Source organism: Oenanthe melanoleuca, chromosome 2 (assembly GCF_029582105.1).
Source record: "Oenanthe melanoleuca isolate GR-GAL-2019-014 chromosome 2, OMel1.0, whole genome shotgun sequence".
Taxonomy (NCBI): domain Eukaryota; kingdom Metazoa; phylum Chordata; class Aves; order Passeriformes; family Muscicapidae; genus Oenanthe; species Oenanthe melanoleuca.
This window is the reverse complement of record NC_079335.1, coordinates 625,975-653,080: the sequence shown is the minus strand read 5'-3', so window position 1 is coordinate 653,080 and position 27,106 is coordinate 625,975. Positions and strand designations below refer to the sequence as shown.

General features: G+C 50.1%; 4 protein-coding genes and 1 pseudogene across 6 annotated transcripts in view; all 5 read left to right on the top strand.

Moving 5' to 3' along the window:
- Positions 1–27,106, top strand: part of LOC130249091 (erythroblast NAD(P)(+)--arginine ADP-ribosyltransferase-like) — a 39,729-nt gene that overhangs the window by 7,590 nt on the left and 5,033 nt on the right. The window lies entirely within an intron of this gene.
- Positions 639–3,916, top strand: LOC130250289 (erythroblast NAD(P)(+)--arginine ADP-ribosyltransferase-like). Its single transcript, XM_056485828.1, has 3 exons — positions 639–737; positions 1,417–2,200; positions 2,778–3,916. The coding sequence occupies exons 1-3, from the start codon at positions 681–683 to the stop codon at positions 3,014–3,016; spliced, it is 1,080 nt and encodes a 359-aa protein (XP_056341803.1). The 5' UTR covers positions 639–680; the 3' UTR covers positions 3,017–3,916.
- Positions 710–16,571, top strand: LOC130250295 (erythroblast NAD(P)(+)--arginine ADP-ribosyltransferase-like). 2 transcript variants are annotated; one of them, XM_056485837.1, is made up of 4 exons: positions 710–784; positions 13,878–13,933; positions 14,604–15,387; positions 16,112–16,571. In XM_056485837.1, the coding sequence occupies exons 2-4, from the start codon at positions 13,910–13,912 to the stop codon at positions 16,195–16,197; spliced, it is 894 nt and encodes a 297-aa protein (XP_056341812.1). In that variant the 5' UTR covers positions 710–784; positions 13,878–13,909; the 3' UTR covers positions 16,198–16,571. The 2 variants fall into 2 exon arrangements, with proteins under 2 accessions (XP_056341812.1, XP_056341813.1); XM_056485838.1 differs by having other exon boundaries at positions 13,878–14,010.
- On the top strand, positions 732–11,189 carry LOC130250290 (erythroblast NAD(P)(+)--arginine ADP-ribosyltransferase-like). 2 transcript variants are annotated; one of them, XM_056485830.1, is made up of 3 exons: positions 732–772; positions 8,345–9,125; positions 9,657–11,189. In XM_056485830.1, exons 2-3 carry the CDS (start codon positions 8,378–8,380, stop codon positions 9,911–9,913), a joined length of 1,005 nt encoding a protein of 334 aa, XP_056341805.1. In that variant the 5' UTR covers positions 732–772; positions 8,345–8,377; the 3' UTR covers positions 9,914–11,189. The 2 variants fall into 2 exon arrangements, with proteins under 2 accessions (XP_056341805.1, XP_056341804.1); XM_056485829.1 differs by lacking the exon at positions 732–772 and adding an exon at positions 7,645–7,699.
- LOC130249852 (erythroblast NAD(P)(+)--arginine ADP-ribosyltransferase-like) lies at positions 7,669–24,253 on the top strand (annotated as a pseudogene).

Genomic DNA, 27,106 nt, shown 5'->3' with positions numbered 1-27,106 from the left:
AACGGATTTTCTGAGCTTCCATGCCAGGAAGGGTTCAGGTATCTCCAGGTGTTGGTGGAGCCCTTTTTTAGGGCGCCAGAGCTTCTCCTGCCACACAAACAGAGGAGGAAACGCCCCCAAGGGACCATATCCAGGCTCGGGGTGCCTACAGAGATGTCATCTGATAGGGGAACCCAGTTGGTGTCTGGGGTGTGACAGCAACCCAGTGAGCAGTGGGGAGGGGACTGGGGGCACTGGAGGATCTGGGACCGTAGGACTGGGGTCCTGAGTTGGGGGGAGAAATAAGAGAGAGAAGGGAAAGGTTTGGTTCCATTGAAGGTGCTGGATAGGACTGAAAGATGAACAAGAAGAAAAATATAAAAGATAGTGAAAGTGGGGAAACAACAGGGCAAAGGTAGCTGGAGATGATGTAGAAACAAATAATGGGAGCACCAATGAGGAGTTTTTGGCATGTTCTGTAACAGACAAGCTGCAGCACTGGACAAAAAGCAAAAGGTCAAGGCAGGACAATCCAGGATATTGGAGCACTCAGTGAAAACTGCACTCTGAAGCCATTTTAAGGCCCCACAGAGGAATAAAATTTTATCCCAAAAAAGGTGGAGCCATGCAAATTATTTACGGGAAAAGCCCTGGCTCTGTGTTAGCTAAGCAGCCCATTTTAATGAACATTTATTATTAGGATGGATAACTATCCTGTGCAAAGCTTCCCTGAGCTGCAGGAGCAGGAGAGATCCGCTGTGAGTCCGAGCTGATAAAGAATTCCGGCTCTCTGGTACCTCCAGCTGTGCCAGGGAGTTCACTCTGGCTGATTTCGGTATCAGGGGCTGGGGTGACACTGGGGACACTTGGTGGGGGCAGGAGACTGTGGGATTGGGGTCTGGGGGACATTGGGGAAGTCACAGGAATGGGATTGGGGTCCTGGGGTGCTCTGGGGGAAAGTGAGGGGGGACATGGGATGGTGGGAGTGGGATTGGAGTCATGGGGGGGCTAGGACGCACTGTGGGGGTAGGGGGTGATGATTGGATTTGGGTTGAGGTTCTGGGGTGACACCAAAGAAACTGGGGAATGGGATTGGGATTGGGGTCTGGGAACAGGCTGAGGGGAACACTGAGGGGCTCAGGGAGTGACCCCAGGATTTGGGCTGGGGTCCTGGGGGCGCTGAGGGGAACTGTAATCATGGGAGTAGGATTGGGCTTCTGTGGGCCATGGTATTGTGGGATTGGAGTCCCTGGGGGCCGGGGGAAGTAGGAGAGGCAAAAGTAACCCCAGGATATGGGATCAGAGACTCCATACCAGTCCACGGGTTTCCTGGCCAGGAGTGCCTCCCTTCCCCCTGGGCTGACCCCACTTCCCTCCCCAGTCCCTCACTGAGGAACCCTCTCAGTGTCCCCTCTGTGTCCCCTCTGTGTCCCCCAGTGTCCACACTGGTCCCTGTGGCTTCTCCCCTCCATGGCCCTCCTGACTCTCTCCCTGTCTCTGCTGGCAATGACCGTGGCCACCACGGCCATAACGGTGAGACCCCTGGACATGGCCCCGGACTCCTTCGATGACCAGTACCAGAACTGCAGCCATGCCATGATGGAGGAGCTGCCAGCCCTGAAACACTCCGAGCTGCAGAACAATTCTCTGTTCACCAAGGTCTGGCCAAAGGCCATGCTCTTGTGGAAATTTTGGGGATCCCCTCAGTACCCTCTGTCATCCTCAGACCACACATTCGCCCTCATGGCCTACACCATGGATGACCTGTCTGAGCAGTTCGATGATGAAGTGAGAGTGGCCGGGCGCTCCCCCCAGGAACACCGGGACACCTTTGACTACAAAACTCTGCATTTCCTGCTGACCGACGCCCTGGCCACGCTGAGGGTCGATCAGGGACAGAAATGTCACTGTGTGTTCTGGGGGGTGGATGACTACAAGTTCAAGGCAAACGTTGGTGACACCGTCCGGTTCGGTCGATTCGCGTCGTCGTCGCTTTGCAAAGGTGTCGCCAAATATTTTGGGAGCACCACGGAGTTCCTGGTGAGGTCGTGTCACGGCGCTGACATCAAGGCATTCTCCAAATTTCCCTATGAGGAGGAGGTGCTGATCCCACCCTTTGAGAAGTTCAAAGTCACCAAAGTCAACAAGGGAAGCGGGAACGTGTGGATCCACCTCAACTCCATCGGGACTGAGAGCAAATACAACTGCGAGTGGGTGAATGGTGAGGACAGCCTGGGGCAGTGGGGACAGCCTGGAGCAGTGGGGATACCCCCTGGGGCCATGGGGACACCCACTGGGGCCATGGGGACACCCCTGATGAGGCACAGGGGACAATGACACTCTCTGGGGATGGGGGAGAGGGACAGGGGCAACTATTGTGGGTGTGGGGTCAAGGGCACCCTGTGCTGGGGACACCAAGTCTGGGGACAGGAATGGCCATGACAGGGCACAGGGATGGGGACCCCCACATCATGGAGGGGACAGGGACATGGACATAGACATGGACACAGACTGTGCTTTGAGGACAGGCCCTGTGTGCTGGATGTGGGTGGGCCAGGACCCCCCCCATGACACTCTCCCTGGCCCCTGCACCCCCTGTCATCCTGACCCCTGTCACCCCTAAGCCCACCATGACCTCCCTGACCTCCCTATCTCCTCCCCATGCACCCCCACCTCCCACACCCTGTCACTATCCCCTCATGGCCCCCATCTCTCCTGTCACCCCCAGAGCCCATTCTGGCCGCCCCTGACCGCCTCACTCACCCATGGTCCCCCTGACTCCCCTCTTTGTCCCCCAGGTGGGAGCAGCCCCAGAGCCCTCGCCATCTCAGAGGACTCCTCCTGGTCATCAAAGCTCTGGACATGGCCACAGGGATCCTCTGAACCACAAAGCCTGGAAGATATCTGTGGTCACTGTTTCAACCAGGACACTCAGGGAAACGAGGCCACCAGGACTACCATGGCCACCACTGCCACTATTGTCCCCTTGGCCACTATGGCCTCCATGTGGTCACTGTGGCCACCACTGGCACTGTGACCACTGCAGCCACCACAGCCACTCCAGCTACCATGGTCACTATAAGCACCAAGGCCACTGTGACCACCATGATCACCAAGACTCCCTGAACCACAAGGCTACCACAGCCACTGTGGCCAGAGTGCCACAAGACCATTGTACAAAGCAATTCTATTATATAATTATACCAAATCAATTGTATGATAACAATTCTATTAAATTATTCTATCAGAATAATTCTGTTAAATAATTGTATCAAATCAGTTGTAAGACAAAAATTCTATTAAATAATTGTATAAAATCAATTTTATATCAAAGATTCTATTGAACCATTCTATCAGAACAATTGTACTAAATTACTCAATCTAAGAAATTCTATTAAATATTTCTGTCAAAATACTGCAATTTAATAATCGTATCAAAACAATTCCATTAATTTATTCTGTCAAAACAGATCCATTAAACAATTCTTTCAAAGGCAGCAAAAAGAGACAATTCCTAATGAGGATTCAATGTCACTCTGTGAAGGGCTGTGGCCCTCAGACCCGGGAATGTCTAGGAGGAACAAAACCTGAAGACTGAAATATTTAAAGTACAACCCTAGAGAAAACCCCTTGGGTAACCAAAACCCTCCATGTGATGGAGACACAAAAACCATCCCAGGGTACCTTGTAACTTATGTAGATTTTTTGTATCCTATTTGCCCTCCCCTCTTGCTCCGCCCCTGCACCCTCCAAGGATTCGCTGGTTGCTCTACCCCACCCCCTGCCTTTCCCATATAACCCCGGCTCCCTCTGACTCCTCGGGATTCTTTCATCCCTGGCACCTTCGTGGCAAGACCCGATAAAGGCTCTCTGAGGAATCCCACGTGGAAACCCCGTCTGGGTTCTGCGCCACCCGAAAGCGCCTCTCACAAAGGAGCTGATGATGAAAGGAGCTCACGATGGTGAGGTGAGTGTGCCTGTGCACCCCAGAACACGTCTTTATTCCAGGCGAGGTATTAACTCTTTCACTGCCCAGAATGAGACTTGCAGACACTTTGTTCTCACTCCTGAGTGAAAGAAGAGCACCAGGATGGAGATATGCACAGAAACATCATGGAAACAGCGAGGTCAGACAAAGGGAAGGGTCAGGTCCCAAATCGGGGAAGGAGAAGAGCCATGGTCTGAAATTTCTCTTGAATCAGATCCCTTCTTCACATCAGCATTATTCCATAGTGGATTTGAAGGATGTATCCTCAAGGTGTCTGAGTACATAACACAGTAAACAGCATTTTACCTTTGAGTGAGAACAGGAGGAAGGAGGGAAATGGCAAAACAACAGTTACATTGGACAGTCCTCCCCCAGGGATATACAGAGCCACCAGTTTTGTTTCAGCAAGCTTGGCAGAAAATATGAATAGAGTTTGCTCCACCCTCAGAAGTTAGGATGTTGTACTATGTGGGTGATTTGCTTTTGTCAGGAAACAGGAAAAGTGTGGTAGAAGGGAAAGGATTTACAGGATGTGAATGGGAAGCAATTAAAGGACGGCCAGAGATCACTCCAGACCTGGCCAGCTCAGACAGCAGAGCTGTGTCTGCTTGTCAGAGGCTGTGAATTATCCCAGGACAAGACAGTGAATGTTTTTACTGATTCTAAATATGCATATGGGGTGATAGATGCCTTTGGGAAACTATGGGAAGAAAGAGGTTTATTAATCTGCAGGGGAAAGACATTAACTCATGAAAACTTAACCTCTCACTTATTGGAAGTGGTGATTTTACAAAAAGTGTGTCAGTAATCCACATTAAGGGGCAGCAGGCAGGATGCTCGGATCAGGCAGTTGGAAACCGACTGGCTGATAAAGAAGCTTGGAAAACTGCATTGTTGCCAGAAATCTCTAAGATCCTTTCCTTACTCCCAGTAATTGCAGCTCTGCCAGAGAAACTGTCTTTTCCTCCAGAGGAACTTGAGATAATTAAAAAGAGTGTGGCAGAGGAAAGAGGAAATAATTTATTTACAAGGGATGGGAGGCAGTGGATACAAAAAGCTCTGTCCCTAAAATTGTTAAAACAACTTCATGAAGGGAGTCATTGGGCATCTGAGAACTGGCAGAAGCCTTGCTCAAAATGCTGCTGTGGCTCTTTTTACTCTGGCAAAACAAGCTAATGAAGGTTGTTTGATTTGTGCTGAAACCACTAACAGAGTTACAAAGGAACTTGCCAGGGGAGGGAGGAGTTGGGCTGTTCATCACTTCCAGAGATGCCAGGTGGATTTTAGTGAAATGCCCGGAGTGGCAAGATTTAAATATCTTCTGGTAATTGTATGTCTCTTAACAGGGTTAACAGGGTTAAACATTTCCAGCTGTTTCAGCCACTACAGGATCAGTTGTTAAAGTATTTTTGGAACAAATAATTTCAAGATTTGGGATTGTGGATGCAAGAGTCTCAAATAGGGGAACTCATTTTACAGGAAAAATTCTTCAAGGAGTCCTGACTGCTTTAGGGATACAATGGAACCTCCATCACCCCTGACAGCCCCAGAGTTCGGGTCACGTTGGGTGAATGAATGGAGAAATAAAGAAACACCTTCTGAGGCTGGTGATGGAAACTAGGATGCCGTGGGTACGGCTCCTGCCCCTGGCTTTGGCAGGATTAAGGGCCAGACCCAGGGGAGATATTCAGTGATCTCCCTTGGAATAGGTGTTTGGATTTCCTTACCCTTGCAGTTCTCATCCTAGTGGCAAGGAAGAGATGAAATAGTTTGTGTGGGCATCCTTCCTCTTGAATCTCCCGTCACTGGGGGCCAGCCCTCACTGTCAGTATTTTCTTTATGTAAAGCTGTTTCTGTGCCTTCACTCGCCACAGGTGTGAAGACAACGTGGAAGTGAAAATTAAGTTAGGAGATTAGATGGCACCATTAGAATGTTTCTCTTCATAATCTTACCTTTATATTGTCAGTTAGGTTGGGGCCAAGAATGGGAAAATAATATTTTAAGCTTAGGAGAAGAAGTAGCAAAAACCTTTAACCTTAGCAATTGCAGGGTCTGTGGAGGGCCAGGGGGATCTGAAAACTGGCCATGGGTGGCCAGCCCAGGTGAGCCTAAATGGAGGGTTAGCACCCTGAGTGAAGTCCATAATGGAACAGGATTCTGGGATGAAGAAGGAAGTCCATGGCAGCTTCATTCTTCTGAAAGGGACACTTATTGTCTAAACAGGACTGGGAAAAAGTGTTTGTGACTGGAGTTCATCTTTGGGTTTAGATTGTCGGAGCCCCAGCTTCCCTCCTTATGATTGTTCCAGATAATCAGGGCAGACGGAATCCAGCACATGTTTATCTCATTAATGGCAGCTGGGAAAGGTGCTCCTTCCATAATCAGAAGGATTTTGAAGGCTGCAAAGCCGTGGGGAAGGATAAGGTGTTTTGACCCCTTATTTTTAAGCTGCCCCCCGAGATAATTCCACAAGCAGGACACATGTTGTCCGTGACTATCAGTGGGAGTGGCAACACTGGAACGGAGCTCAAACGGTTTTCAATAGGTTCTGGTCCAGATCTAAGAAAACAGATCTGGGATGTAACTGCAGGTGGAAACCTCATGTGGGAACTTGCAAATGCAGGTAGTAGCCGTGGCTACTGATCCAGAGACTGCTACAAAAGGACAGAAATTGATGTCACTGCAAATAATTGGAAAACCAAAAAAGACCCAGGAACAGGGAGTTAAGTCAATGGAAACTAAAGTTTTTAAAGCCAATTATTAAAAAAAAGAAATAGAGGAAGGATTGAGAGGAATATCAGAGCTGTCTTTCCAAACAAGCTGCGCATCTGCATACAGATAAGACAAGTACAGAGAGAGAAAAGAAACATTGGGAAGGATTCCACCGATTGATGAATGGAAACAAGATATTTGCCATTACAAACAAACTGTAGGTTTGCTGAGAAATGAAACTGGATATTGGAAGATGAAAGAAGCAATGGGGAAAACGAGGTTTATTCCATAAGAATTAAAAATTAAAAGGGAGAATTATACATTAGAGGGTAATCTTAGGTATCAGGGGTTTCAGGAAGTCTGTACCTCAAGTACCTCAGCACTGGGGAAAGAGAGAGGGAAATGCAGCCAGGGAAAAAATGGGGCTGCATCCTCCGAAAATTTGAGCAAACCAGTGAGCAGTGGGGAGTGGGACTGGGAGCACTGGGCGGACATGGGATCCTGGAATTGAGGTCCTGGGGGGTGAGAAATAAGAGAGAAGAGAAGAGAAGGAGTTTCAGTTCCCCTGAAGGTGCTGGATAGGGCTGAAAGATGACCTAGCAGAAAAACATAAAAGGATGGAAAATTGGGGATACAGCAGGATAAATGTGGCTGGAGCCAGTGGAGAAAGAGGTAATGGGAACTCCAGGGGGGGGTTTTGGCAAGTTCTGTAACACAGAAGGGGCAGTGCAGGGCAAAAGGCAGAAATTCAAGGTGAGGTGATGCAGGATATTGGAGCACTCAGTGGAAACCACGCCCTGAAACCCCTTCTGTGTCAGGACAATAGAATTGTTTCCTAAAAGAGGTGAAGCCATTCAAATTATTTACGAGAAAAGTCCTAGTTTAATGTTAGCTAAGCAGCCCACTTTAATGAATATTTATAATTAGGGAGGATAAATATCCTGTGCAAAGCCCCCTGAGCTGCAGGAGCAGGAGAGATTCGCTGTGAGTCCGAGCTGATAAAGAATTCTGGCTCTCTGGTACCTCCAGCTGTGCCAGGGAATTCACTCCGGCTGATTTCGGTATCAGGGGCTGGGGGGACACTGGGGACATTTGGGAGGGACAGGGGACTGTGGGACTGGGGTCTGGGGGGGCACTGGGGGAGTCACAGGACTGGGACTGGGGTCCTGGGGTGCTCTGGGGGAAAGTGAGGGGGGACATGGGATGGTGGGAGTGAGATTGGGGTCATGGGGGGGCTGGGACACACTCTGGGAGTAGGGGGTGATGCTTGGATTTGGGTTGGGGTTCTGGGGTGACACCAAAGAAATTGGGGACTGGGAGTGGGGCTGGGGTCTGGGACAGGCTGAGGGGAATGCTGAGGGGCTCAGGGAGTGACCCCAGGATTTGGGTTGGGGTCCTGGGGGTGCTGAGTGGAATTTTAATCATGGGAGTAGAACTGGGCTTCTTGGGGGGTTGTGGCACTGTGGGATTGGGGTCCCTGGGGTCTGGGAGATTTTAGGGACGCAAAAGTAACCCCAGCTTTTGGGATCATTAACCCCAGACATGCCCAGGGGTCTCCTGGCCAGGAGTGCCTCCCTTCCCCCGGGCTGGCCCCACTGCCCTCCCCAGTCCCTCACTGAGGAACCCCCTCAGTGTCACCTCCGTGTCTTTTTTGCGTCCCTCAGTGTCCACACTGTTTCCTGTGGCCTCTCCCCTCCATGGCCCTCCTGGCTCTCCCCGTGGCATTGCTGGCAATGACTGTGACCACCGCGGCCATTAAGGTCATACCCCTGGACATGGCCTGGGACTCCTTCGATGACCAGTACCAGGGCTGTGGCCCTGCCATGAGGGCGCAGCTGCCAGCCCTGAACCGCTCTGAGCTCCAGAAGAATCCTCTGTTTGCCAAGGTCTGGCCTGAAGCCATGAGAGAGTGGCAGAGACGGGGGTCTCGTTTGTACCCTCTGTCGTCCAAAGACCAGGCCATCGCCATCATGGCCTACACCATGAATGACCTGCACCAGGAGTTCAATGAGGAAGTCAGCATGGCCGGGAGCTCCCCCCTGGCATACCGGGACAAATTCCACTTTAAAACTCTGCATTTCCTTCTGACTGATGCCCTGCTCACACTGAGGGATTCTCCGGGACATAAATGTCGCTGTGTGTACTGGGGGGTGGATGACTACACGTTCGAGGCGAATGTTGGTGACACCGTGCGGTTCGGTCGATTCGCGTCGTCGTCTCTTTGCAAAGGTGTCGCCCAGGGATTCGGGAGCGCCACGGTGTTCGTGGTGAAGACATGTCACGGGGGGCACATAGAGAGATTCTCCAGAGTTGAGCGTGAGAAGGAGGTGCTGATCCCACCCTTTGAGAAGTTCAAGGTCACCAAAGTCAAGGGGAAGGCGAACGTGCAGATCCACCTCAAATCCATCGGGACTGAGAGCAAATACAACTGCGAGTGGGTGACAGGTGGGGACAGTCTGGGGACACCCACTGGGGCCATGGGGATACCCCTGATGAGGCACAGGGGACAATGACACTCACTGGGGATGGGGGAGAGGGACAGGGGCAACCCATGGTGTTTGTGGGGACAGGGACACCAAGTCTGGGGACAGGAATGTCCATGACAGGGCACCGGGATGAGGACCCCAACATCTGGGAGGGGACAGGGACAGTGACATCCTGTTCTACCCTGTCCCTCCTGTCTCCACAGACTGTGCTGTGGGGACAGGTCCTGTGTGCTGGATGTGGGTGGGCTGGGACACCCCAAGGAACCCCCTGTCCCCTGTCAGCCCCTGTCACCCTGACCCCTGTCACCCCTAAGCCCACCATGACCTCCGTGACCTCCCTGGCCCCTGCAACCCCTTATACCCCCACCCCAAACCCTGTCACTGTCGCCTCATGGCCCCCATCTCTCCTGTCACCCCCAGCTCCCATTATGGCTGTCCCTGACCCCTTCATTCCCTCATGGTCCCCCTGACTACCCTCTTTGTCCCCCAGGTGGTAGCGGCCCCAAAGCCCTCGCCATCTCAGGGGACTCCTCCTGGTCACCACAGCTCTGGCAAGGGCCACAGGGATCCTCTGAGCCACAAAGCGACGAAGATATCTGTGGTCACTGTAACATCTACGATTCCCAAGACCACCAGGACACTCAGAAAAACAAGGCCACCAATGCTACCACGGCCACAACTGCCACTATGGCTGCCTTGGTTGCCATGGCCTCCATGTGGTCACTGTGGCCACCACTGGCACTGTGACCACATGTGCTGGTTGTGCATGAAAAGTCACCTGAGAAGAGGAGCACAAAGCCCAGAGACACACAGAGGCTATTCCCTCTATGAGAACTTCCTCTGTGAGCTGCAGGGACAAACTGGAAAGCTGATTTAATAATTGATAGCCTGGCTAACCATTTAAAAATTATTTTGCTTTCATGATTTACACCAGCAAAGTTAATCTCTCTCTTTTGACTTCTGGCCTCTGAAGGTAAGACCGGCCAGCCCAGCTTGGCCAGGCCCGGCCACCCTCCCCATGCAGCCCAGCCAAGCAGGGGTGGGGGAGATACCGAGTCCCCCTCCCAACATTTTCAGCTAGGGGCCCTGATGGCCAGGGGAAAGGGAAACCTTTGCTAAGATCCTCATTTTCCTCAGCATGACCAGAGCTGAGCCACCAAATTGGAAGCAGCCAGGGGGAGGAGAAGCCCCCCAGCTGCCCACGCAGCTTGGGAGAAATGCAGCCGGGCTCTGTTCCAGCTGAGTCTCCCTCACGCAGCTCGTGCTGCTGGAAAATCTGGCACGGTTTCCAGGATGGCGTGGCCAGGCTCCCTTCACCTTCTGTGTACAATTGTAACTGTTCTAATGCTCGGATAAGACTGCAGATCTCCTGAGCTCCCCTGAATGAGAGGAATAAAGCAGGGAGTATATACTGAAGTCAGTGAAGGAAAAGCTGTTTCCAGATGGGAAGAGATTGAAGAGATGCCACGGACAGGTTGGCTGAAAAACCTTTTTTGTGGGCTATGGGGGGACTGGACTACACTGAAAATTCCTTTAAATTGTGGAGAACTACTTTGGGGGGTTGAAGTGTTGGAGAGAAAGATCCTTTGCCCAAGGGAATGGGGGTCTCTGTTCTGGAGACTAGAAAGATGGACAGAGACATTTGATGGAAAGAGAGATGAAGAGAATTTTTGTCTTTGAACAGCTTGCCCTTAAAAGTAACCCCCCCATGTGTTTGACATAACCCATAACACAGCTCTGGAAAGACTGTGAAGATGGAAGGAGTTTCCACGATTTGCAGATTTTTCCCCGGATGCAAATTGTGAAAGTGAAGACACCCACTATGGCTAAACCAAAAAAGAACTTTTCTCTCTAGAGTGAATTGAAATAACTATTTAAGTGGAAAACGGACTGAAGTGTTCTCTGTATGTTGCTGTTAAGAAATATGGAAAGTGGTGAGGGAGGAAGGAGGGAGTGATCTGAAAGTCTTATTCCAAATTCCTTATTTTCTCTGTATTATTAATAAATTTTCTTTTATACCGTTTTAAGTTTTAGACCTGCCTTGTTTCTGCTCCTAAATCCTATCTCCAAGAGAAACTGAGTATATAAAATTGGCAAACCCAAATCAAACCCAGACAAAACAGCAAAGCACAAACAGTCAGGATTCAAGCTCACAACCCTCAGAGTCAGAGCACAAACACTAATCAGCTGCACCAGCCTTTGGCTTCAAGCTAAGAGCACTGCAATTCAAACTTACTCTTTAAGAAGGCGTTCCTTCTTACCCACAGATAAAGAGCACAACAATTCTGCTTAGAAACATAGGGTTCTCCAAAAGAAATTTACACTTTACAAAATTACAATTTACAACCCTCCTAGCACCTGACCCAGATGCTAAACAAACAGAACAACCTTTTATTCCGTCACTCACGTATCTCTGTTCCCAGGGTTCTTGGCTCTGATAACCTGGTGTGCGAAGAAACTGGAATTCTGATAGGTTAAGAAGAAATATTTTGAATTTGTGTCTTAGCTTGATGGGAAGATTCTATATAAGAGCATGGATTGGGGAGAGATGGTGCTTTTTGTCATTGCTTTTTGCCATTTGCTTTTGATTTCCTTTGTTTTGTTTTTTTTCCTGCTCTCTCACCACCATCACGAGCACCCAAGAAGAAGACAGGAGCTGCCACAGCAACATCTGCCCCACCAGCACTCTGGGAGCAGCTTCTGCTTCTATTTGGGACTTTATACCAAAACTTAGCATGGACTGCAGCGCCTGTGACTCTTCTGAATTTGAGACTGATGTGCTTCTGCAATAAACAACTTTATAGCGACTATTTGCTGCTTGGGTCATTAAAGAAGAAAACCTGACAAATTGGTGCTCAGAACACCAGAGGCATAACCCCACCATGATGGATTGATAAAAAATCCAGGTGTCTGCCATTCTTCTACTGGCTCCCATCTGTTCTTTTAACGGTTCACTTACTCCATGTCCTTCTATAAACGAAACTGAAACAAGCTCCTCATGGCAAACAACACCTTTACTCGCTCTCGCTTGAGCATCTAATAATCATTAACCTATCGTTTGTTTATCTAACTTGCACATGGATCACTATGAATTGCTTCTAATCCTTAGATAAAATCTGCACTCTTTAAAATCACACTTCAAAGCAGCTGGGGAATCCTCTGAGGTGCAATAGCGGAGCAAGAGGGGAGGGCAAATAGGATACAGAGATTCATTAAAGAGGATTTCACACCAGATCACCTCAGCTTCACCTTTTGCTTTTGGTAAGTGCTGCTCCTTCTGTGCTCTCATAGATTGAGGAGCACCTCAGAGGTCTCCTGATGTCTTCCCCATAAAGGAGGCCCCAGAATGAGATTTGATTTGAACTCCTGGGAAAAGACACACATTTTGTAACTCAAAGTTGACCCTGATATCTGCATTTCCTGTGGGATCTCCAGACTTTAACAAACCCCTTTGAGCTTTTTGTGTATCAACGACAGCATCCGACCTGTGGGGTGCTTTTCAAAACAACTTGATCACAAAACAACTGTGAGACGCAGCAAAGACTGTTCAAATCCTGGTGCCAGGAAATCCAATTTGGGACAGAAGTTGGTGGTTTTGCTATACAGTTTATACTCTGCTGGCCTTAACCTCAAGGAGATGTGGAACCAAGGGTGGAGATCACTGTGTCACAGAGAGCACTGGAAGTGGCAGCAGGAAAAAGAGCAAACATAGAAACTCACCTGGCATCTCTTTGGCCATTGCTCATGCCCATGGAGCCACATGGAAAAAAGAAATCTATTCACAGCACAGGGATCTCCGATTAAATATGAACAGGAAATATCATCCTTCTCGATAGCAGCCAGCTGCCCAAAGAAGGGGCCGTGCCACATTCCATGGCACAGCAGTGTGGGGAATGTCAAATCCATGGGGGAGATAGCCTGGCAATAAAGCATGCTGCTGTTAATTCCTGATAAAGAAATTTTACAACCAAAGGGGTGGAGGCCTGGATAGAGTTGGGCAGATGGAAAATTGGCTGCTTATCAAAAGGCCCCAGTAAAGAGGGTGGGTGTGTGGTAACTCCCAATAAGCAGCCCAGTCCCACCCCAACTGATGCTACAGTTGGTGAAGGAGACAAAAACCAGCAAACCTCAGGGGAGTGGAGGGGATGGGGACAGGTCACCCAAGGCTCGGGGTGCCTACAGGGATGTCATCTGGTAGGGGACCCCTTTTGTGTCTGGGATGTGACAGCAACCCAGTGAGCAGTGGGAAGTGGGACTGGGGACACTGGGGGATATGGGACCGTGGGATTGGGACCCTGCAGGGGGAAGAAATAGGATAGAGAACAGCAAGATTTATTTCCCCTAAAGGTGCTGGATAGTACTGAAAATCCAACCAGCAGAAAAAAAAATAAATATAGTGAAAGTTGGGAAACTACAGGGCAAAGGTGGCTACAGCACGTGGTGAAACAAATTAATGGAATTCCAGTGAGAAGTTCTTGGCAAGTTCTGTAACACAGAAGCTGCAGCGCAGGCCAAAAGAGAAAGGTCAAAGCAGGGCGATCAAGGGTCTTGGAGCACTCAGTGAAAACCATGCCCTGAAGCCCCTTTTATGGCTCCCCAGGGGAGCAAAATTCTATTTTAAAAGAGGTGGAACCATGCAAATTATTTACGGGAAAAGCCCTGTTTTTTTGTCAGCTAAGAAGCCCATTTGAATGAATATTTATAAGTAGAGTGGATAAATACCCTGTGCAAAGCCCCCCTGAGATGCAGGAGCAGGAGAGATCCACTGTGAGTCCCAGCTGATAAAGAATTCCGGCTCTCTGGTACCTCCAGCTGTGCCAGGGAGTTCACTCCGGCTGATTTCGGTATCAGGGGCTGGGGGGACACTGTGGATGTTTGGGGGGGACAGGGGACTGTGGGATTGGGTTCTGGGGGGACACTGGGGGAGTCACAGGACTGGGGTCCTGGGGTGCTCTGGGGGAAAGTGAGGGGAAACACAGGATGGTGGGAGTGAGATTGGGGTCATGGGGGACTGGGACACACTGTGGGGGTAGGGGCTGATGCCCGGATTTGGGTTGAGGTTCTGGGGTGACACCAAAGAAATTGGGGACTGGGAGTGGGATTGGGGTCTGGGGACAGGCTGAGGGGAACACTGAGGGTCTCAGGGAGTGACCCCAGGATTTGGGCTGGTGGTGTGGACAAGCTGAGTGGAATTTTAATCATGGGAGTAGGATTGGGCTTCTTGGGGGGCCATGGTATTGTGGGATTCGGATTGGGGGGCACTGGGGGCTGGGGAACTTAGAGGAGGCAAAAGTAACCCCAAGACTTGGGATGAGGGACCCAGATATGTGCAGGGGTCTCCTGGCCAGGAGTGCCTCCCTTTCCCCTGGGCTGACCCTACTGCCCTCCCCAGTCCCTCACTGAAAAACCCCCTCTGTGCCCCCTCTGTGTCCCTCAGTGTCCACACTGCTCCCTGTGGCCTCCCTCCTCCATGGCACTCCTGGGCCCCAACCTGGTACAGCAGGCAATGATTATCGTCAACATGCTCCTGAAGATTAAGCACCTGGACATGGCCCCAGACTCCTTCGATGACCAGTACCGGGGCTGTGGCCTTGCCATGAAGGAAGAGCTGTTGGCCCTGAAGAGCTCTGAGTTGCAGAAGAATTCTCGGTTCGCTGAGGTCTGGCCTAAGGCCATCTCCATGTGGCACTTTTGGGGGTCCCGTGTGTCCCCTCTGTCATCCAAAGACCAGGCCATTGCCATCATGGCCTACACCATGGAGGGTCTGTACAAGGAGTTCAATGACCAAGTGAGAGTTGCCGGGCGCTCCCCTGTGTCATATCGGGACAAATTCCACTTCAAAACGCTGCATTTCCTGCTGACCGACGCCCTGGCCACGCTGAGGGTCAAGCAGGGACAGAAATGTCGCTGTGTGTTCCGGGGGGTGAAAAAGTACAAGTTCAAGGCAAAGGTTGGCGACACCGTCCGGTTCGGTCAATTCGCGTCGTCAACGCTTTGTGAAAATGTCATCCATGATTTTGGGAACAGCACTGTGTTCAAGGTTCAGACGTGTCATGGCGCGTACATCAGGAACTTCTCCAGATATCCCATAGAAGAGGAGGTGCTGATCCCACCCTTCGAGAAGTTCAAGGTCACCAAAGTCATCGAGGGAACGGAGAACGTCCAGATCCACCTCGACTCCATTGGGACCTACAGCAAATACAACTGCGAGTGGCTGAAAGGTGGGGACAGCCTGGGGCCATGGGGATACCCACTGGGGCCATGGGGACACCCACTGGGGCCATGGGAACACCCCTGATGAAGCACAGGGGACAATGACACTCTCTGAGGACGGGAGACAGGGACAGGGGCACCCACGGTGTGTGTGGGTACAAGGACGCCCCGTGATGGGGACACCAATTCTGGGGACACCGACACTGGGCATGGGGACAGGAACATCCATGACAGGGCACAGGGACAAGGACACACACATTTGGGGGAGGATGGCGAGGGGGAAACCCCTGCCAGCGGAGGAGAGGGAAAGGGACAGGGACAGGGACAGGGACAGGGACAGGGACAGGGACAGGGACAGGGACAGGGACAGGGAGCCCCCATTCTGACCCTTTTCCTCCTCTCCACAGACAGTGCTGTGGGGACAGGCCCTGAGTGCTGGATGTGGGTGGGCTGGGCTCCCCTATGTCACTCCCTGATCATCTGTCACCCCCTGTCATCCCCATGGCACACCCTGAGCCCCTGTCACCCCCTGCAACCCCGTTTCACCCTGACCCCTGTCACCCCTCACTCTCACCTTCACCCCCTGACCTCCCTGGCCCCTGTCATTCCCCCCATACTCTTTCACTGTCACCTTTTCACCCCCATCTCTCCTGTCAGCCCCAGCCCCCGTTATGGCCATCCATCTCCACTTCACTCTCCCACAGAATCCCAGACCAGCATCTTTGTCCCCAGGTGGGAGCATCTCCCAGGCCCCCTACCACCTCGGAGGACTCCTCCTGGCCACCACAACCCTGGCAGTGGCCACCGGAATCCTCTGAGCCACGAAGCCAACAGGGTCACCGAGATCTCTGTTGTCACTGGGGCAGCCGTGATCACCAAGACCACCAGGACAGCCAGAGAAACAAGGCCACCAAGACTACCATGGCCACCACTGCCACTATGGCCGCCTTGGCCACCATGGCATCCATGTGGTCACTGTGCCAGTGGCACTGTGACCACTGCAGCCACCACAGTCACTCTGGCCACAGTGCCACAAGGGCGTTGTGCAAAACAATTTTATAAAATACATATATAACAAAATTGTATCAAAACAATTCAATGAAATTGTTCTATCAAAACAATTCTGTTAAATAATTGTATCGAATGAATTGTATCAAAAGAATTCCATTAAATAATGCTATCAAAACAGTTCAATTAAATTATTCTATAAAAACAAATCCATTACAAAATTTTATCAAGGCAGAAAAAGAGACAATTCTCAAGCAGGGCTCGATGTTGCTCCCCACAGCCGTGTGAATATCTCTTCCTCTTGGCCTCGAGGAGGATTTTTGGGGGGCACACCCTTCCCAAGGGAGGAAACTCACATCCATTTCGTTCCAAGCAGGAACACGGGACAGGAATCTTTGTCTGAGAGGGGATTGGACATTCCCAGCATCACGTGATGCTCAAGTGGACATGGGGAGGAGCGGGGCCAGGAGGTCAAGGAGGGTCCGTGCCCCTCTGCCCTGCCCAGTGAGACACATAGGAGTGCTGTGTCCAGTTCTGCCCCGTGCAGTGTCCATTTCTGGGTTGCTCTGGACCCATTCCTGTGCTCAGGATGATGCTGCCTCAGCTGGGAGGTTGGTCCTGGTGCCCACTCTGGCTCCTTCCATCCTGACCCATTCTGGAATTTTGGGATCCTGGGAGTTGCGGTTCAGGAATTTTCCATTGGAGGGCAGAAGTGAGCGTGAAAAACCAGCTGCAGTTCCGGGTACCACCAGCAGGTGGCAGCACGAGCTGCTGGTGCTGCTGAGCGCCCGGCCTGGATCGGGAATGGTTTGGGATGGAGCGACCTTAAAGCGCGTCCGGGGCCAGCCCTGCCCAGCCAGGGACATCTTCCCCCAGGCCAGGCTGCTCCAAACCCCATCCAACCCTGGCCTTGAGCCCTTCCAGGGACGGGGCAGCTGCAGCTTCTCTGGACAGCCTGTGCCAGGACATCACCACCCACACAGAGCAGGAGTTTATAGGAAGATGGGCGGTGATGTCCTTGACAAACCACTCAGTGGGTCGGGGTCTTTAGGAGAAATGGTTGTCAATGTCTTAAAAATGGGTTTTGATGCCTCCATGTGAGAAGACATGATGTTTTTCACGGCACCCAGATGGTTTCAGCAGAGAGTTTGAACTCCCAAACTTTAGGGAATTTGGAGAAGTGGGTCCCCACAAAGTCTGTTGCATACCCAGACAGCCTGAATTTCTGTCAGGAGGTGTCAGGGGATCGGCAGCAACCCTGTGCGCCCTGGAACCACCCGCTGGCTGATCACACCTCATGTGGGGAAGATGGCTGAGAGCCTGGGGAGAGGAAGGAAGGCAAGGGATTTTTAACTGGGGACCCTAACCCAAAACTTTCCCCAGTTTTTCAATTAATTTAACAATAAGGCGAAAGAGAGGAATAAATATAGGAACGGATAAGTCTCCCTCAGCCTGAACATGATACAACTTCTTCCCTACACTGTCCCTAAAATAATGCAAAAAAACAGAATAATTTGTAGAGTTAGGAAAGTACTTACAAATCGAATGAACAGAATTTTTAAGATTCCCTTTAGAAAACAAAAATGCTCCTAATTCAAGGCTACCCACAACTTGGTAATAGATTCCTCTGTCAGGAGAGCTAAGCCTAGGGCAACTAAGCTCATTACCCATCCTAGAGCTTCAATCCTGTGCCCAGAATTAAAAAAGAAAATAAAAGGAAAAGACCCAAATATATAATTAAGTCATAATTACGTCAATAAAATACATGGAATCGTAGAAAAGCAAAGCAGTGACAGAGTCAGAATACAACCTGAGACCCTGCTGGTTAGGGTGGTGGTCGCAGTCCATATAAAGCGGTCTTGTTGAAGTAGTGATCCTGTAGAAAGGTCTGGTAGCTCTTGTCCTCTGGAAAGCAGTGAAAAAGGCTGCTTTGGTGTTCCAAATCTCAGTTTTTATCTGGGTAGGAAAGGCTTGGCTCCTCCCCCTGGGTGGAGCATCTCCCACTGGGATGATGGAATTTTGTCAGTCACGCACTGGGACTCAATGGCCATTAACAGGAGATATCTCCTGGAGGAAGATAAAGAACATTGCTCCAGCTTTAACAAATGGCTCATTAACAGGAGATATCTCCCACAGGGATAAGAATCACTGCCTCACCTAGTTTCAGCAGATGGTGATACAATAAACTCTTTTGGGCACATCTTTACATTGTAACCTAGGAGAAGGACAGAAGAAGCCCGGGAAGCTCTGAGGGAGCTGGGGTTATATGGGAATGGCAGGGGGTGGGATAGAGCTGAATCGTTAAAACTGATATGCTCACGGACAAAGAGCCTCAAACTAATTAAAGTTAAAAATTGAACGTTTATTAAGACAATGGAGGGCTGCATGAGGGTAATACCTGTGCAAGGTTCCTTGTCCTCTATTTATTTCCCAAAATCTTACATTCCATACATTTGCATAACCCCAGCACCTTCCATCTCTACTCTGTATTAAAATGAGGACAAAAGCCTCATTTAGCCTTAAAATGATGGCCAATTGCCATCACGAGTGTGCAATTCTTCTCTTGAATTTTGTTGGTGGTTTTGAAATGGGTCCATGTTTAAGGAAGATGAAGTAAGGAACGTCTTCATCAAGTCTCTGTGATCCTCTGGCACAATCCAAAGTCCTCTGACTGGTGATGTGTTGGAGTCAGTGAGTCGGGGATCTCTCCAAATTCTTCAGAGAGAAATCAGAGTGCAGGGATTGAATTAAAACCTTTGGATGGATTGAAGTATGTTAAGCCACTGACACATAAGGTAGAGGTGTAAGTTTAAGTTTTAGGATAAGCAAGCAAGTCAGTAAGGAAGCTTTAGAATGAGCTTGAAGAGCTTCTAGTGAGTAAAAGGTTTTAGATGCCAGAGTAGAAGTGTGAATTCTAGTGAAGGTTGGAAAACATAGTCCTAGATACTCGAGTTTCCATATAGGCTCCAGGCCCATAGTTTTAGACATAATAAAACTATCATAAGAATATTGCTTGCATTTTTTAGACTGAGCAAGATAGACGATATGTGTAGTTTATACATAACCTGGCGTGCTAAGAAACTGGAATTCTGATAGGTTAGGAGGAAATGGTTCAAATTTGTGTCTTAGATTGTCGGGAAGTTTCTATATGAGAGCATGGATTGGGGAGAGCTGGTGCGTTTTGCCATTGCTTTTTGCCATTTGCTTTTTGCTTTGCTTTGCTTTTTTCCTTCTCTCTTGCCACCATCATGAACATCCAAATAAAAGACAGGAGCTGCCACAGCAACATCGGCTCTGCCAGGTCCTCCGGGAGCAGCTTCTGCTTTTTTTGGGACTTTATACCAAAACTTAGCATGGATTTTAGTGTCTGTGTCTCTTTTGCCTTTTGAGACCGATGTGCTTCTGCAATAAACAAGTTTATAGCAACTATAAGCTGCTTGGGTCATTAAAGAAGACAACCTGAAAAACTGGTGCCCAGAGCACCAGAGACAAAACCCCACCGTGGTGGATTGATGTAAAGTCCAGGTGTCTGCCATTATTCTACTGGCTCCAATCTGTTCTTATAACGGTTCACTTACTGTATCTCCTTCTATAAACGAAACTGAAACAAGCTCATCATGGCAAACAAGACTTTTACAGCTCTAGCTTGAGCATCTAATAATCATTAACCTATCGTTTGTTTATCTAACTTGCACCCTAATCACTATGAATTGCTTCTAATCCTTAGATAAAAATCTGAACTCTTTAAAATCACACTTCAAAGCAACTGGGGAATCCTCTGAAGGTACATTAGCGGAGCAAGAGGGGAGGACAAATAAGATACAGAGAATCTGGATAAGTTGCATTGTCCTGGGGATTCATTAAAGGGGATTCAGGGCGTGGTTTTCACCAAGTGTCCAATACACCAGATCACCTCAGCTTCACCTTTTGCTTTTGGTAAGTGCTGCTCCTTCTGTGCTGTCTTGGATTGAGGAGTGCTGAAAAGAACCCCATAGGTCTCCTCATGTCTTCCCTGAAAGGAGGCCCCAGAATGAGATTTGATTTGAACTCCTGGGAAAAGACACACATTTTGTAACTCAAAGTTGACCCTGATATCTGCATTTCCTGTGGGATCTCCAGACTTTAACAAACCCCTTTGAGCTTTTTGTGTATCAACGACATCATCCGACCTGTGGGGTGCTTTTCAAAACAACTTGATCACAAAACAACTGTGAGATGCAGCAAAGACTGTTCAAATCCTGGGGCCAGGAAATCCAATTTGGGACAGAAGTTGATGGTTTTGCTATACAGTTTATACTCTGCTGGCCTTAACCTCAAGGAGATGTGGAACCAAGGGTGGAGATCACTGTGTCACAGAGAGCACTGGAAGTGGCAGCAGGAAAAAGAGCAAACATAGAAACTCACCTGGCATCTCTTTGGCCATTGCTCATGCCCATGGAGCCACATGGAAAAAAGAAATCTATTCACAGCACAGGGATCTCCGATTAAATATGAACAGGAAATATCATCCTTCTCGATAGCAGCCAGCTGCCCAAAGAAGGGGCCGTGCCACATTCCAGGGCACAGAAGTTAGGGGAATGTCAAATCCATGGGGGAGACAGCCTGGCAATAAAGCACGCTTCTGTTAATTCCTGATAAAGAAATTTTACAACCAAAGGGGTGGAGGCCTGGATAGAGTTGGGCAGATGGAAAATTGGCTGCTTATCAAAAGGCCCCAGTAAAGAGGGTGGGTGCGTGATAGCTCCCCATAACTAGTCCAGGCCCACCCTAACTGATGCTGCAGTTGGCAAAGGAGAGAAGCAGCAGCAAACCTTGGGGGAGTGGAGGGGATGGGGACAGGTCACCCAAGGCTCGGGGTGCCTACAGGGATGTCATCTGGTAGGGGACCCCTTTTGTGTCTGGGATGTGACAGCAACCCAGTGAGCATTGAGGAGTGGGGCTGGAGGCACTGGGGGATATGGGACCGTGGGATTGGGGTCCTGGGTTGGGGGAGAAATAAGAGAGAATGGAAAATTTCAGTTTTCCTGAAGGTGCTGAATAGGGCTGAAAAATGAACAAGCAGAAAAATAAAAAAGATAGTGAAAGTGGGGAAACAACAGGGCAAAGGTGGCTGGAGTTGATGGAGAAACAGATAATGGGAGCACCAATGAGGAGTTTTTGGCAGGTTCTGCAAAACAGAAGCTGCAGCGCTGGATAAAAATCAAAAGGTCAAGGCAGGACAATCCAGGATATTGGAGTGCTCTGTGAAAACTGCACAGTGAAGCCCCTTTTGAGGCTCCACAGTGGAATAAAATTTTATCCAAAAAGAGGTGGAGCCATGCAAAATGGGAAAAGCCCTGGTTTTTTGTCAGCTAAGAAGCCCATTTGAATGAATATTTATAAGTAGAGTGGATAAATACCCTGTGCAAAGCCCCCCTGAGATGCAGGAGCAGGAGAAATCCACTGTGAGTCCGAGCTGATAAAGAATTCCAGCTCTCTGGTACCTCCAGCTGTGCCAGGGAGTTCACTCTGGCTGATTTCGGTATCAGGGGCTGGGGGGACACTGGGGACACATGGCGGGGGAGAGAGAGGACTGCAGGATTGGGGTCTGTGGGGGCATTGGTGGAATCACTGGGCTGGGATTGGGGTCCTGGAGTGCTCTGGGGGAAAGTGAGGGGGGACACGGGATGGTGGGAGTGGGGGTGGGGTGATGGGGGTATTGGTACACACTGTGGGGGTAGGGGGTGATGTTTGGATTTGGGTTGAGGTTCTGGGGTGACACGAAAGAAATTGGTGACTGGGAGTGTGATTGGGTTCTAGGGAGAGGCTGAGGGGAGCACTGAGGGGCTCAGGGAGTGACCCCAGGATTTGGGCAGGGGTGGCGGGGGTGGTGAGGGGAATTGTAATCATGGGAGTAGGATTGGGGTCCTTGAGGGTTTGTGGCACTGTGGGATTGGGATTGGAGTCCCTGGGACTGGGGGACATTGGGGAGGCAAAGTAACCGCAGGATTTGGGATCAGTGACCCGAGAGATGTCCAGGGCTCTCCTGGCCAAGTGTGCCTTCCTTCCCCCTGGTCTGACCCTAGTGCCCTCCCCTGTTCCTCACTGAGGAACCCTCCCTGTGTCACCTCTGTGTCCCCTCTGTGTCCCCTCTCTGTCCCCCAGTGTCACCTCCTTGTCCCCTCTGTGTCGCCCAGTGTCCACACTGGTCCCTGTGGCCTCTCCCCTCCATGGCCCTCCTGGCTCTCACCCCGGCTCTGCTGGCAATGACCGTGGCCACCACGGCCATAACGGTGATACCCCTGGACATGGCCCTGAACTCCTTCGATGACCAGTACCGGGGCTGTGGCCCTGCCATGAAGGCAGAGCTGCCGGCCCTGAACCGCTCTGAGTTCCAGAAGAATTCTCTGTTTGCCAAGGTCTGGCCAATGGCCGTGGGCATGCGGAAATTTGGGCGATACCCTCAGTACCCTCTGTCATCTTCTGCCCATGCCATCGCCATCATGGCCTACACCATGATTTACCTGCACAAGGAGTTCAACGACGCAGTGAGAGTGGCCGGACGCTCCCCCCAGGAATACCGGGACAGCTTCCACTTCAAAACTCTGCATTTCCTGCTGACCGACGCCCTGGCCACGCTGAGGGACTTTCAGGGGCGACAATGTTACTGTGTGTTCCGGGGGGTGGACCAGTACAAGTTTGAGGCAAATGTTGGCGACACCGTCCGGTTCGGTCAATTTGCGTCGTCGACGCTTTGTGAAAACGTTATCCATGATTTTGGGACCACCACGGTGTTCAAGGTGATCACGTGTCACGGTGCGTACATCAGGAACTTCTCCTTATATCCCGGAGAGGAGGAGGTGCTGATCCCGCCCTTTGAGAAGTTCAAGGTCAGCAAAATCATTGAGGGAACACAGAATGTGCAGATCCACCTCGACTCTTTTGGGACCTACAGCAGATACAACTGCGAGTAGCTGAAAGGTGGGGACAGACTGGGGCCTTGAGGGCACTCACTGGGGCCATGGGGACACCCACTGGCGTCATGGGGACACCCCTGATGAGGCACAGGGGACAATGACACTCACTGGGGCCATGGGGACATGCACTGGGGCCATGGGGACACGCACTGATGGGACAATGACACTCTCTGGGGTTGGGGAATAGGAACAGCGGCAACCATGGTGTGTGTGGGGTCAAGAACACCCTGTGCTTGGGACACCAAGTCTGGGGACAGGAATGGCCATGACAGGGCACAGGGTTGGGGCCCCCCACATCTGGGAGAGGACAGGGCCAGGGACAGGTGCAGGACACCCCCGTTCCAACCCTGACCCTCTTCTAGAAAGTCAGTGCTGTGGGGACAGGCTTGTGTGCTGGATGTGGGTGGGCTGGAATCCTCCCAAGGTAATCTCAGATCTCCTGTCACCTCCTGTTTCCCTGACCCCTGTCACCCCTAACTCTCACCTTCAACCCCTGACCTCCCTGCCCCCTTCATCCTCCTTCCCCATCCTGTCACTGTCACCTCATGGCCCCCATCTCTCCTGTCACCCCCAGCCCCCATTATGGCCATCCCTGACCACCTCACTCAGCCATGGTTCCCCTGACCCCTCTCTTTTTTCTCCAGGTAAGAGCATCCCCAGGGCCCCTGCCACCTCAGAGGACTCCTCTGGGCCACCACAGTTCAGGCAAAGGGCACTAGGATCCTCTGGGCCGCAAAGCCACCAAGGTCACGAAGATCCCTGTAGTCACTGTGGCAACCACGATCACCAAGACCACCAGGACAGCCAGAGAAACAAGGCCACCAAGACTACCAAGGCCACCACTACCACTATGGCTGCCTTGGCCACCATGGCCTCCGTGTGGTCACTGCGGTCACCACTGGCACTGTGACCACTTCATCCACCACAGCAACTCTGGCCACTATGCCACGAGGACATTGCGCAGAACAATTTTATAAAATACTTATTAAAAAAAAAAATTATCAAATCACCACTATTAAATTTTTTTATCAAAATAATTCTGTTAAATAATTGTATCAAAAGAATTCCATTAAATAATGCTATCAAAACAGTTCAATTAAATTATTCTATAAAAACAAATCCATTATGAAATTATATCAAGGCAGCAAAAAGAGACAATTCTCAAGTAGGGCTCAATGTCGCTCCCCACACCCGTGTGAATATCTCTTCCTCTTGGACTCGAGGAGGATTTTTGGGGTGCACACCCTTCCCAAGGGAGGAACCTCGCACCCATTTCATTCCAAGCAGGAATACAGGACAGGAATCTTTGTCTGAGAGGGGATTGGATATTCCCAGCATCACGTGATGCTCAAGTGGACATGGGGAGGAGCGGGGCCAGGAGGTCAAGGAGAGTCCGTGCCCCTCTGCCCTGCCCAGTGAGACACATAGGAATGCTGTGTCCAGTTCTGCCCCGTGCAGTGTCCATTTCTGGGTTGCTCTGGACCCATTCCTGTGCTCAGGATGATGCTGCCTCAGCTGGGAGGTTGGTCCTGGTGCCCACTCTGGCTCCTTCCATCCTGACCCATTCTGGAATTTTGGGATCCTGGGAGTTGCGGTTCAGGAATTTTCCATTGGAGGGCAGAAGTGAGCGTGAAAAACCAGCTGCAGTTCCGGGTGCCACCAGCAGGCCGCAGCACGAGCTGCTGGTGCTGCCGAGTGCCCAACCCCGGGATCGGGAATGGTTTGGGATGGAGCGACCTTAAAGCGCGTCCGGGGCCAGCCCTGCCCAGCCAGGGACATCTTCCCCTGGGCCAGGCTGCTCCAAACCCCATCCAACCCTGGCCTTGAGCCCTTCCAGGGACGGGGCAGCTGCAGCTTCTCTGGACAGCCTGTGCCAGGGTATCACCACCCTCACAGGGCAGGTGTTTATAGGAAGATGGGTGTTGAGGTCCTTGAAAATCAACTCAGTGGGTCGGGGTCTTTAGGAGAAATGGTTGTAAATGTCTTAAAAATGGGTTTTGATGCCTCCACATGAGAAGTCATGACGTTTGTCATGGCACCCAGATGGTTTCAGCAGAGAGTTTGAACTCCCAAACTTTAGGGAATTTGGAGAAGTGGGTCCCCACAAAGTCTGTTGCATACCCAGACAGCCTGAATTTCTGTCAGGAGGTGTCAGGGGATCGGCAGCAACCCTGTGCGCCCTGGAACCACCCGCCGGCTGATCACACCTCATATGGGGAAGAAGGCTGAGAGCCTGGGGAGAGGAAGGAAGGCAAGGGGTTTTTAACTGGGAACCCAAACCCAAAACTTTCCCCAATTTTTCAATTAATTTAACAATAAGGCGAAAGAGAGGCATAAATATAGGAACGGATAAGTCTCCCTCAGCCTGAACATGATACAACTTCTTCCCTACACTGTCCCTAAAATAATGCAAAAAAACCAGAATAATTTGTAGAGTTAGGAAAGTATTTACAAATCCAATGAACAGAATTTTTAAGATTCCCTTTAGAAAACAAAAATGCTCCTAATTCAAGGCTACCCACAACTTGGTAATAGATGCCTCTGTCAGGAGAGCTAAGCCTAGGGCAACTAAGCTCATTACCCATCCTAGAGCTTCAATCCTGTGCCCAGAATTAAAAAAGAAAATAAAAGGAAAAGACCCAAATATATAATTAAGTCATAATTACGTCAATAAAATACATGGAATCGTAGAAAAGCAAAGCAGTGACAGAGTCAGAATACAACCTGAGACCCTTCTGGTTAGGGTGGTGGTCGCAGTCCATATAAAGCGGTCTTGTTGAAGTAGTGATCCTGTAGAAAGGTCTGGTAGCTCTTGTCCTCTGGAAAGCAGTGAAAAAGGCTGCTTTGGTGTTCCAAATCTCAGTTTTTATCTGGGTAGGAAAGGCTTGGCTCCTCCCCCTGGGTGGAGCATCTCCCACTGGGATGATGGAATTTTGTCAGTCATGCACTGGGACTCAATGGCCATTAACAGGAGATATCTCCTGGAGGAAGATAAAGAACATTGCTCCAGCTTTAACAAATGGCTCATTAACAGGAGATATCTCCCACAGGGATAAGAATCATTGCCCCACCTGGTTTCAGCAGATGGTGATACAATAAACTCTTTTGGGCACATCTTTACATTGTAACCTAGGAGAAGGACAAAAGAAGCCCAGGAAGCTCTGAGGGAGCTGGGGTTATATGGGAATGGCAGGGGGTGGGATAGAGCTGAATCGTTAAAACTGATATGCTCACGGACAAAGAGCCTCAAACTAATTAAAGTTAGAAATAGAACGTTTATTAAGACAATGGAGGGCTGCATGAGGGTAATACCTGTGCAAGGTTCCTTGTCCTCTATTTATTTCCCAAAATCTTACATTCCATACATTTGCATAACCCCAGCATCTTCCATCTCTACTCATCTGTCCTCATATTAAAATGAGGACAAAAGCCTCATTTAGCCTTAAAATGATGGCCAATTGCCATCACGAGTGTGCAATTCTTCTCTTGAATTTTGTTGGTGGTTTTGAAATGGGTCCATGTTTAAGGAAGATGAAGTAAGGAACGTCTTCATCAAGGCTCCGTGACCCTCTGGCACAGTCCAAGGTCCTCTGACTGGTGATGTGTTGGAGTCAGTGAGTCGGGGATCTCTCCAAATTCTTCAGAGAGAAATCAGAGTGCAGGGATTGAATTAAAACCTTTGGATGGATTGAAGTATGTTAAGCCACTGACACATAAGGTAGAGGTGTAAGTTTAAGTTTTAGGATAAGCAAGCAAGTCAGTA

What these genes read in the sequence shown, in the direction of transcription:
- LOC130250295 (XM_056485837.1), top strand. Translation starts at nt 13,910, where the DNA reads ATGCAGGAGCAGGAGAGATCCACT. An exon ending in AGGAGCAGGAGAGATCCACT is followed by an intron (nt 13,934 to 14,603) that starts GTGAGTCCCAGC and finishes TGTGTCCCTCAG; the next exon opens with TGTCCACACTGCTCCCTGTG. An exon ending in CAACTGCGAGTGGCTGAAAG is followed by an intron (nt 15,388 to 16,111) that starts GTGGGGACAGCC and finishes CTTTGTCCCCAG; the next exon opens with GTGGGAGCATCTCCCAGGCC.
- LOC130250289 (XM_056485828.1), top strand. Translation starts at nt 681, where the DNA reads ATGGATAACTATCCTGTGCAAAGCTTCCCTGAGCTGCAGGAGCAGGAG. An exon ending in AGGAGCAGGAGAGATCCGCT is followed by an intron (nt 738 to 1,416) that starts GTGAGTCCGAGC and finishes TGTGTCCCCCAG; the next exon opens with TGTCCACACTGGTCCCTGTG. An exon ending in CAACTGCGAGTGGGTGAATG is followed by an intron (nt 2,201 to 2,777) that starts GTGAGGACAGCC and finishes TTTGTCCCCCAG; the next exon opens with GTGGGAGCAGCCCCAGAGCC.
- LOC130250290 (XM_056485830.1), top strand. Translation starts at nt 8,378, where the DNA reads ATGGCCCTCCTGGCTCTCCCCGTGGCATTGCTGGCAATGACTGTGACC. An exon ending in CAACTGCGAGTGGGTGACAG is followed by an intron (nt 9,126 to 9,656) that starts GTGGGGACAGTC and finishes TTTGTCCCCCAG; the next exon opens with GTGGTAGCGGCCCCAAAGCC.